Genomic DNA, 12,228 nt, shown 5'->3' with positions numbered 1-12,228 from the left:
TTGGAGCCCGCGCCTTTTGATTCCGATTCTGTTTCTGATACAGAGTCTACTGTTCCACCGGTCACCCCCGCAGAGTTACCACCGGTGGATATCCCAGAGTCTTCAGCTGATGGAGAGAGACGAGAGGTCCAGCCTCCTCCTCGCTGGGCCCGTGACACACTCCGAGATTCAGGGATCAAGGGGGTCCCTGAGGAGTGGGGACCACAGGATGGTCCGCGGCGGTCACAGCGGCACCAGGCACATACTACGGAGCTTGTTTGCTCTAACTATTGTTTGATGGCCCGTGTTATGCAGGATCGAGAGCCCACCTCCGTGAAGGAGGCTTTACAATCCGCACCATGGACGAAAGCTATGGAAGCCGAGTTGGAGGCTATTGAGAGAAATGGCACTTGGTATCTCGTGCCTCGCCCCCCAAATAAGAAGGTGATTGGCGTCAAATGGGTCTTCAAGACCAAGTACCTTAGCGATGGTTCTTTGGACAAGCACAAGGCTTGCCTTGTTGCTAAAGGTTTTGCACAGCGCCCAGGGATTGATTGTCATTACACTTTTGCCCCCACTGCTCGTATGGCGACTATTCGAGCTGTTCTTGCCTTGGTTGGCCATAGGAGATGGCCTGTCTACCAGTTGGATGTGAAGTCGGCCTTCCTCAATGGTGATTTGAAGGAGGAGATCTATGTAGAGCAGCCTCCTGGCTTTGGATCTTCAGACAGGAAAGTCTACAGGTTGAAGAAGGCCTTGTATGGCCTCAAGTAGGCTCCGAGTGCATGGAATGAGAAGATTGATTCGTTCCTTTAGTCAGTTGGGATATCGGCGTTCCAAGGCCGATCCACAGCTTTATAGACACACTTTCGAGGCTGGTTGTGTGCTTTTTGTGTTGTATGTTGATGATTTGATTGTCACAGGTGATCATGCACAGAAGGTCAAAGAGACAAAGGCAGCTTTACATCAGACATTCGAGATGACGGACTTGGGTCTACTCCATTTCTTTTTGGGTCATGAGATTTATCAGTCTCAGAGGGGGATTTTCATCTCTCAGCAGAGATATGTACAGGAGCTCTTGGTTTCTTTTGCGATGCAGGATTGTCGGACCATTTCTACTCCTATGGATCCGAACTGGAAGGCCACTTCCCATTCAGCTTCTCCCATGGCAGATGCTTCCCACTATCGTCAGTTGATTGGATCATTGATTTGGCTCCTCAACACTCCTGTTGATCTTTGTTTTGTTGTTGGGCTCTTAGCGGGGTTCATGAGTGAACCTCAGACGGTGCATTGGCAGGCTGCCCAGAGGATACTTCGGTATTTGAGGGGGACATCTGATTTAGGGATTCACTTTCCAGCAGGCACAGGTGGTTCAGATCTTGTACTTGCAGGTTGGAGCGACTCGGATTGGGCCGGTGATGTGGACCACAGGCGGTCTACTATAAGTTACTGTTTTACCTTGGGTGCAGGTGTTATCTCATGGAGTAGCAAGAAGCAGCCCACAGTAGCCCTTTCGTCTACTGAGACGGAGTATCGGGCCGCGTCTTCCACCACATGTGAGGCTGTGTGGCTTCGGAGATTGTTGGAGGAGCTTGGCTGCCCCCAAACTCGTCCTACTTTACTGCAATGTGACAATGAGAGTTGCATTGCCTTGGCACGGAATCCTGTTTTCCATGCTCGGACGAAGCACATAGAAATCCAGTACCACTTCATCAGAGAGAAGCTTCTGGATGAGACCATAGCTGTGGAGTACTGCAAGACGGAGAACAATTTTGCAGATTTGTTTACGAAGGCACTCCCCTAGGCTCTACTTCGGAGACATGCCAGATCCCTCAGGCTTCTGCCCCGCCCAGGCTCTGAGAGGGGGTGTTAGCGATTCAGATCCTGTTCTGGTCTAGTCAGCCAGACTGACCAGTCGGACTGCCACGTGGCAGTCCAACCTGGCACAGCACCAGTCGGCTGCATTTAATGCAGCCGACCTGCAGTTACTAGGCACCTGTTGTTTTGGCTATTTATAGCCGATTTTCCAACAGTCTTCCTCCACTTTTCTGTTCGCAGATTCAAGCTGGAGATTCGTACAGATTCCGTCTCTGTCCGCAGATTTCAGACAGGAGATCGTGCAGACTGCAACGAACTTCGAGGTGAACAGCAGGTTGCATCGTCGAGGTGGAGACACGCAGTCCAGCGCACTGCGCCCGTCTATATATCTGCATATCTTTGTATACAGCACACTTATACAGGAGATCATCTTCCACTGTCTCTTTCTCTCTCTTCTCTCTGCGTTCTCTCTCTCTCAGTCTTGGTCCCACGCTTCCGCATCGCTGCACTTTGACAACGTGTCCCCCTATTTCTTATTGCTCGATGAAGCACCCGATGTCCCAGAGTTCTGTGGAGCATTTTTAGCTTGGCTGCCCTTGCCCTTTTGATGTGTCATAAAAGCCTACTCAGAGGCTATGACATCCACACCACTATTCTTTCTTGTCTGCTCTTCCTCTAAAAGCAAACTAGCCAATTGAAGGAAATCAAGTGGATGTGGAGAAATCCTCATGGTGAGGTTCAAGGCCATATGAAAGGGCAAATATGAGGGCGGCAATGAATTCAAGGTAGTAGATATTAACTGTGCATCTAAGTAATACTCATCTACATTCATAAGTTGCTCATTCAAGGCCATATGAAAGGGCAAATATGAGGGCGGCAATGAATTCAAGGTAGTAGATATTAACTGTGCATCTAAGTAATACTCATCTACATTCATAAGTTGCTCATTCAAGTCTTGAATTTTATTTAGACGATCCTACATAGAATCGCCCTCATCCATCTTCATAGTCTCAAGCTCTTTCTTCAAGAAAGAGATACATGTCTCATTCTTTCCAACAAACATCTGCTCTAAAAGGTCAACCATGCTTCTCATGAAGAAGCTACAGATCGAATGTGAGGGATGATAGACCGTTAAATTACCAATGCAATCGGCGACAAAGCCTATGCATCTCGTGTGTCCCATGCCTTTTGTGTTGTTGATCTCTGGAGAAGTGGCTGAGCTGGAGCAAGCTGAATAGGCTAAGTTGCCCGTTGTCCACATTCTCCTGGAGGAGTAGTAGGAGCTACAACTCTGGGCCTAACTTCTTCACCGCTGACGTAATCCCAAAGATTCTTTGCAATCAACACATTCTTCATCATAAAGGAGCATAGGGAATAGTTGTTGTCATCCAACCTATCCTCCTTGGACACATATGTAAATACATCACCTCCCTAATTTGCCATCATAAATGTCACTGATCAAAGATCAAAAGAGCAATATTTTAAGCTGGACCAGCCTGAAAATCTCAGAATTTCCAAAAATTACAGCAAGCACTTTGCTGTAATTAGAAAATTTAATCACACTTTATCAAAAACTGTCTGAAATGCACACTGTCCAAGGTGCAATAAATGCTCAGCAGCACTGAAAATGCAAAAGCCCCAAAATTTCATGTCCCAAAATGCACGAAATCAGTCTATTTCATACTGTCACTAATGTACATTTGCTAATCTCTGAGCTAACAACAAAAGCCCCAAAATTTCTGACCCGAAATTCACGAAATCTCTGCAATAAATGTGTTCTAGACACATGCAAAAACAAAGATACGCTGCCTGGGCACAACCCCTTCCAAAAGATTAAATCTGAATTAAAAATTTGAATTTTTTTCCTTTTTACCTCCTATATGGTCGGTGCAAAGACCTGGCAGTTCTGGCTGAGGAGGAGTGCAAGTGGCTGAGCCGGAGGCGCAAGTCGCACTGGCAGCTGGCGGGCCACAGCTGACCTGGGCTATTGGACAGGGACTGATGGGCAGCAAATCACAGGACCAAAGCCAGGCGACAATGGTGGCAGTCGCGCACGCAGTTGGCAGGCGTTTATGGTGGCAACGCACAGGACTAGAAGGTGCCTGTGGCGTTGGCGTCGTGGACAGAGGACATGCGCAAGCAAAGGCACTGCCTGCTAGAAGGTTGAGCTGGAGACGGCGCAGGTGAAGAGGACAGGTTAGGTGGCAATGCTGGCGCTGGCGGTGCAGACCAGCAAACTGGGCTGATTGGAGCTGCTTTAGGCAACTGGAGGTTGGCTGGCATTCTGAGCTGGACTAGCTCGCGGGGCTGAATGCCAAGGAGCTCAGTTGGAGATGGTGCCCACTAGCTGAGCTGAGGTGATGGCCAGCTTTGATACCAAATGTGAGATGGATAGATCAAAGCTCAGCTGAGAGTACAATTGTATGAGCACGTGTATGTGGGCGATGCCTAGGTGCATTACACTCAAACCAGCATCTTGTCATTGTATGTACTCTTCACAAATTGGTCCAGGCCTGCTTGCTCACTAGGCCAAAAGGTGCTCACCAACTATGCCTTGTTGTTAGTTATTATCTACCTCCGTGTGTGACCACACCTTATTGTGTGTAAAAGCATGTGTTTGCGTGTAAACACCTTTTACATCACTTTAGTATTAAATAAGGGTCAAAGGGTTAGGTATATACCTTAGTCTATATATTCAAGCCCTATTAGTTGTACTTTTATCTTACTTATCAATCTCTCTCTATTTAGTTTGTGAGTACTTGCAAGAATTCTGTGTGTGTTTTTTTTTTTTTGGTTTGTGGGGGGGGGGGGGGGGGGGGGTGGAAGAGTCACGAAATGTAGCAAAAGAGACTATCATTTACCAATGGACTAAATCCTCCTCAAGGAGAAGACCAGCATATTAAACAAGATCCAACTACCAATGTAGTAGTTCTTTCAACCTAGCAAGATGACTTTGAATCCCAGAAGCAGAATAAAAAATGAAAGCATTCTGGGTGACCTAATTGTCCCAACACTGAACAGCCCCAAAATCTAAAGAAATGAAATAATATTTTCATATGTGGCTATGCTAGAGTAGGATATTTTGCCTTGCCAAAGACCCAATCTAATGGACAAAGGAAAGAACCATCCACAACCCTCCAAATGTCAGACAACATGGACCAAATCTTCCTAGCCAATGGGCAAGAGATGAATCTATGGCAAGAAGTTTCCACACTGGTAGTACAAAAGAAGCAATTAATCATTTAAAGAGGGGCAAGCCACTGAACAATATTCTCCAAAGAAAGACTTTGCATTTCAATGGGGTCTTATTAAACCACCCTTCCATAACAATTGATTTCCATTGAGCCATGCTTTTGTGCAAGCCCCAAATAACATTGGCCTTAGCTACCAACCAATAATGGTCTCTAATCAAGAGATGATAGATCTAGTTGACCGAAGCATGATCTAGATGCAAACGACACACAAGTCCCCAATCTTGCCAAGGATGATCCAAAACAAGGGTGGGTAAGGGGTGGCGATCTTGCAAATGCATGGAGATCATGCCCCATAGATCACCATATCCACGAGGGATCCGTAAAACCAATCTGACTATGTAGAGAGACATGAGCACATTACGAATTGATAGGGTTGCATTTGGAAGAGAAACCAGACCCTAACACATTAGTTGATTGAACTTGGAATAGTCATCCTATTTTCCTTTCCATGAGAGCAAGCGAGAGAGAGCCAATAATTCCATCCACAATGAATTATTATGCAATCTATCCTCTAGTGGTTACAAATCCACCTTTTGTCTTCCATGAGCATATCAAATGGATCAATAGAATAGAAGATGAAATCAAGAGCAGGGAGTCATTATTGAGTGCACGTCACCACAAACCCTAAATTTTAGTATTACCCTACACAACTCCCTAGTCCTCCAAAAAGAAGCAATCAACAACAACCCAAGGCCGATGACCTGCACACATGGCTTGAAACACAACGGAGAACAAATGTGCGAATCTCAACCTCCAAGATGGCCGCTCTACCCATGCTCTTTGGAGTATAGGCATGGCTCCAAGATATCTAGGAAATACCAGCATGCACTAAATCTTTTTTTCCATAGCATGATACAGATACACCTCATAGGGTCGTACAAGTGACTCTTTGGCCAAGGTAAAAGAGGCAAATAATAAGCAAGCATGGGCAACATATTAGCCAGAGCCACTTTAAGGCAGATATGAAAGGGTCGAACCTGAGATTTCCAATACAAAACTTGGCATCCAACCTCTTGCTGTTTGGATTCACCTTACCTGCTTATGTAAGAAATCCATTGTAGCAATTATTTAGGCTGCATATCAACACCTAAAGGGTAGCCCAAATACCAAGTAATATGACCAGATGAAACTACTTCACCCCACCACCCCAAAGCTTGTAAATTTGATCCAATGCAACTAATCAATGATTATCTAGGGGCATTAATGCAAAGGCTTGAAGACTGGCCAAACAACTCTCAAATGTCCAATGCTTTACAAAGATTCTCCCTATTAGCTGTCAATATCATAAATGTGTCATCAGGCAATGTGTGCCCAATAAAATGTTGATTGAAAGGAAGGGGCAAACCAACCAACTCCCCAATCTCCACAAGATGGGACAACATAGTGAGAATTGGATGGGTAGCAAGGGTAAAACACAAAGGCCTGAGAGGACAACCTTGTTGGACCATCTTGCTAGAGTAAAGGGCTGAGCAACACCATCATTCAGAAAGAGAGACAAAGAGGCATTGCTGCTAATAATGTATATCAACCGAGACATGTGGCCCAAAACCCATGGTATGCATAATTTCTGCAAGAAAAGACCATCCCAACTAATCAAAGGCTGCCTCCAAATCTAACTGGACAAGAAAAACCTCTTGGTTGGAGTGCTAATCTATATCCATTTACACATTTAGAATGTTATTGCTAAAACTATAAAATTATATATCAAGAGGGGAAGAAACTAGTCACCAACAACAACTAGAGCCAACACGTGGCAAAGCAATGGAAAAGGTGCCAAGGACTGTTGATGATGTGGCAACAGTCGTGATGGGTTGGACAACCACTAGAGGGAGAGCTAATGGCTGAAACGGGCAAGACAAGGGATGGATTGAATGGTAGACATCTATTTATAGAGTTTGGCTTATGGAAAACAGACACTCTCTATGACCACGCATCATCTAATGAAACTTTGGATAATTTACATGTTTTGGAGTCATTTAAAGAGCTAATCGATTTATAATGCATTCTTTAACTCAACGAAAGAGAGACTAGCTTGGCCTATGTGCCAATATAGAACAACCTTGCAGATCTTTTCACAAAGGCTTTGCCTTATGAGAAGTTCGAAGCTTTCCGCAAACCTTTAGACCTACTCCCCTTTGAAGATTGGCAGTAGTCCATCGGGCTTGGCACTTCCCTATACATGTAGGAGGTTCCTTTTCCCCACCGTATATATATATCTATTCCCTTTTATTAATCTATTGATACTACCCAATACACTTTGTGTTGTGCTCTCTCAAGCTACTACTTCTCCAAGCTATGCATATGCATTCTTGCAACCCTAAATCCAACAATAAATAGACAAAATAAGTACACATAAATGATTAAGTCAACTGCATTAAATGAAATATCAATAAGTTCAATCAACACTAAACGCACCTGACTCACTAGTGAGCTCTCTAAAAACCAATATATGTACAAAGCTAATAGTTGTTGCCATAAACTTGTCTATTCATGTATTTCCACTATAGATACCAAGATACTAAAACATACAATGATATGCATGGTAATTGTCACCAAGTGACTTCTAGATCTCTAAGCCCATCTATACTAGGGGAGTGAAGGTGCTTTCTCCTCTTGAGCATAACGCAATGCTCAAGACCTCTCTGGCTTTCCTAAACCTGAAGGAACCTCAACCAAACTCAAGTCTAATTCAAAAGCCTCTGGATAAAGTTGCAAGACTAAGGTGAATCTACTGAGTTGCCCTTCTCCATCCACTTCACAAACACGATAAATCATTATGAAACTTCACCAAATAGAAATACGAAACTTTATATTTTCTCTTCCTTTCCTTATTTGCCAAGATTTGCTTTGAAACCAAAATCTCATCTAGTTTCTCAACTTCAAACTAAATTTCATCATGCAAATCCTCTAGCACGTCTACCTAAAAGGGTCTAAGAAGGCTCACATAAAGCATTATGAATCTCTCAGCCTCAGTTTTATGGATCTATGATTACATACATCCAAGTATGTGAAACTGATATTTCTAATACTTCCACATAACATGGTGTTTGTTTAGAGACTCTTGCATCTCTAAGAGCATCCAATCACTCGACGCTGTTATGGTGACATGTTCCGATTCTCACTGCTGGTCATAAAGAGCTGTGCCAAGATGGGATCTTAAGATACAATCATTCTCAAGTAGTAGGTGAAAGACCTTTTGATCAGATTTTCTGTGATTTACCAAAACGTGGCAGTACTTAACAGCATGAACCATATAAAGGAGTGGTCCAGTTTGAAATTAACCCTACAGGTTCAAGGCTTATGATGACTCCTCAGAATTAACACACTAGAGTACATATATATTTACTCTCAGAAGCATCAATTAGTTTGGTCCTCTCACAAAAGAAAATAATCCATCCGTGCATAGATGTTTGTAATTTCCTTCTAAAGCACCTAACCAAGTCTCCAGTACGACAAGCTCATATGTGCTGTTATACTGATATGTGGGGCTCCTCACTGTGAGGTGACATATTCCTGTGCAATACAACAGTATAATTTCTTTGTAGATAATCTTGATGTGTACAAGTACAACATATAAAGAGCATACGTGCTGTTATCTTTTGTGCAACCTGAGAAGTGCTTCGCTAAAAACTGTGCCGCAACGAACCTGTAGACACCATTGTTAATTTTGGGGTAGATCAGGTTGTTCCACTTCTCAATTTCACATCTAAGTTGGGGAGGTGCAAGATCCACCGCAGGATGAAGAGCAAGGCTATTGTAATCCGAGTTGAGGATTTCAATAATGTCAGCACTCTCATTGTTGACCACCTCCTTCTCAACTGAATCCCATAGCATCGGGACCGTGGCCCGGCCATCATACCCACTTTTCCGAAGCTTGTATACGTCGACGAGGCGAGCACATTGGTGGGCTTTGTCAATGGTGGGGACAAGGGTACTGCTGGGATTGGAGCGGAGCAGCTGGGGGTTGAAGACCCACATCCCAGTGGTGCTGGGGACAAGGACAGACAGAGGGAGGGCATCCTGCAAGCCCTTGAGGGCGTGGACAATGGCAGTCCGGTGGGCCCAGGGGCACGTGAGGGAGACATACAGGTGGTATCGTCCATGGGCAGATGGCGGCACGGGGTGGGGGCGACTGCGGAATTTGGAGGCAGGCCTCTGGTAGCCACCCTGGCTGTCACTGGGAGCTAGCTGCTTCATCATGACGGCCCATCCTGCGGTCCAGGCCGATCGGACGGTCCCAACGAGGGCTCCCGGCGGGAGGCCCTGGCCCCACAGGGACTGGCCCAGGGCCTTGATGAGGTCCGGGAGCTGCTGCTGATGCCGCTGCTTCTTGTTGTCGCTACCTTCCTCGTCCCGAAAGGAGCACGAACACGCTATCCTCCGACGATGGCCAGAGGTGGGCTGCCATGGAAGGTTATTGCGGGGGCAGACGGAGAAGAACGACTGCGAAGAGGCATAGCAGAACGACAGGCGCTGATGGGAGGGAGCAGCAGGAGAGTGATGAGTTGGTGACTTCCCAGCTAGTGCCATTTTGGGTCTAGCTACCTAAAAAGCACGACCCCCCCAGCCTTAATACTACTAGAGATCATTAGTTAGTTAAGATCCATGACATGTGCATGTCAACTTAACCTTGTGTGCGTCCACATGTAGTTAGCTATTAGCAACCCCCACACAAATATCAGAGGTAACACTTAGAGCCCTATCAAAACGAATACACATAGGTTTATCACCCTAGGAGAGAAAAAGTGACAACTTGCAAATGCATACAGGTATGCAAGTTGAAGCCATGTGTACATCCGAGTGGAGGGAGGGAGAGAGTTTTAAATGGATCATCATAGTTTTGGGCCTACTTTAAAGGCCACGTGGAATGATTTTTTGGAGTTTACATGTACCCTTGCTTTTTAGGTATACTACATGAACTCTCCAAGTTCACATTGCCATTGATCGACTTGCATGTGTTCTAGCCCCTACGCTTCCTTTAGTCCACTAATTGGACAACTTTTTTTTTTGGGTCTATCTAATATGGGATGAGGAACTCAAAGTCCATGCCTCCCCCCCCCCCCCAGGCACACACACACACCAAACATGTTATTCAACCTAGACATAGAGAAATTTTAAGAGGTTGGACACAATCAAGTGAGTTTCACTTATGCAAGTCCAATTAGCCACAAAGACAATAAAGTCAAGTAAATGTGTATCACGCACGTTGATTTTCACTAGTCAACAGAGGACAAACCCCCCCCCCCCCCCCCCCCTTTTGAGAGGCATGAACCCACCTGAAGTGGACTCTAACATGGCTCCAACAATTAGTTATTTAGCACGTGCTGGCTTTCATTAGTTAATAAAGTACCCTTGCCTTTTGAGGGATACTCCATGAACTCACCCACGTCACCATTGATGTGGCTACCAAAAATTTGTATTTCAACTATCTCTCTTTGCTAAGCTTGATTTTCTCTCATCCTCAACAACTATTTTCAATGAGATTCGCATTGTGTGACCTATGAACATCATGTGCAAATGAAAGGACTAGCATATATTGATTTGCATGTGTCACAACACAATATTTGTATACAATTGCTTGTGAGATGGAAACATATATACTTATTAAGATTTTTAGGGCCCTCCTTTTGTGTTCTTTACTATAATTTCTAGCTATTTTATGGGGTGGAGGGGCACGATATGCATTGCTCTTACATGTAAGAACATTAAATGCTTTTACTCGATCAAGATGATTAACTTCATACATGGTAATTACAAGCTTGCGAGTTTACCATATATTAAGTTGATGTATTTGACACTCTTATATAGCTCAAAAGTACCTCTATATACCAACTCCCTAATCATAGACTACAAGGCGCTTCACACCTCTCGCCTACCCAACACGAACACATGGAGAGGCCCTTTGAGAGGGCATGGGTTGGGGGGGAGGGGGAGGGGGGCGTCCTTTTGGGAGTGCATGGGCGGTGGGCCCTGTAAAGGTTTTGCAGGGGGCTTTGCATGCACCATGTGGCCCCCCTACAAAACCTCTCCTTAATACACGGTAGATTGATAGAGGTTTGAAGATGTATTGTATCACATGCTATTATATATACATGCATTCCAAATATATATACAAATTCCTCCACATTGTTTTGCTATTATGTTTTTGGTCTACTCTTGGCCATAATATTTTGTTTCGGTGACATTTTTATTTATGCCATAGAATAGGAAAAAATGCAAATAATAACTTATAAATATATTTTGTAGTAATTGATGAAGCCAACCATTATTGTAATGGCTTAGCCTTAATGGATAAACCTTAGAAAAAAAGTTCATTAAAACTTAAACAGCTAAAAAAGTTTCAAGCAAAAATGATTGTCATCTTTAGCCATGCCAAATTAGCCCATCATCTTCTTGACATAATAACTATTGTCATACTACTCAAATGAATCCACAAAGTCATCAAGATGAGAAGAGGGGGTCATATTTGTGGAGCTTCTATTGCGTTCTCCTTCGACAAGACCCCTTGCCTACTCTCTTAAGCCAAACTTCTCTCTACGCAAACACTACCTATACTTTCTTCAAGTCTATCCATACACCTTGATGAGCCACAGTTTGAGGAAACACAAGCTCAACTTACCGAAGTAAAAAAGAAGGCAAGGAATGTACCAACAAGATGGCCCCAATGCAAAAAAAATGTTAAAGTTGGATGAAAAGTAGCATGTGCAAGCAATGTCCCCATCATGCCAACTAAAGTCCAAGTTGTTTCTTCGTATTTCAAAGCAATCTTGATGAAATAATGATTTAAATTTGGATAAATAGGATCCATAATCTAGATTGCAACTACTTAGCATTCCAAGATCCTTGTGGAAACCTGAGATGTCAAGTAGATAAACAAGAAGTTATAGATGCTTAAGATGTTATGGGATTACAATAATCATTGTATTTTATCAAAATTCACTATGAAAATAAGATTATTTTAATTTTAATGTACATTTTGTCTATTTGTTGTATGATTCATGACTTATCCCACAAGTGCACATGTGTGATACTAGTCACATTTTATGCTTGGTAAATAGATAGAAGAATACTAATTGTAACAGAAACTCAAGCAAGGATAGCCCTTCCATGAAGTTTCTAGAAGATTCTAGAACATTCTAGAAGATATCTACTTATGTATTTGCTGATATCAACGTGC

General features: G+C 43.8%; 1 protein-coding gene across 1 annotated transcript in view; it reads right to left on the bottom strand.

Annotated features, from left to right (window-relative positions):
- Nucleotides 1-9,607, bottom strand: part of LOC148036308 (Glutathione S-transferase family protein) — a 44,229-nt gene extending 34,622 nt beyond the window's left edge. The window contains exon 1 of the mRNA XM_087678304.1: nt 8,698-9,607. Coding sequence (XP_087534430.1) covers nt 8,698-9,581 — 884 coding nt within the window. The 5' untranslated portion in view covers nt 9,582-9,607. The remainder of the gene's footprint in view (nt 1-8,697) is intronic.
- Between the last annotated feature and the right edge of the window lie 2,621 nt (nt 9,608-12,228).

The sequence above is a fragment of the Lygodium microphyllum genome, chromosome 5, assembly GCF_053477565.2.
Source record: "Lygodium microphyllum isolate KBCC chromosome 5, Lygodium_microphyllum_v1.1.10, whole genome shotgun sequence".
Lineage (NCBI taxonomy): Eukaryota > Viridiplantae > Streptophyta > Polypodiopsida > Schizaeales > Lygodiaceae > Lygodium > Lygodium microphyllum.
Note: the sequence above shows the minus strand (reverse complement) of the source record. Positions and strands in the feature narration are given on the sequence as shown.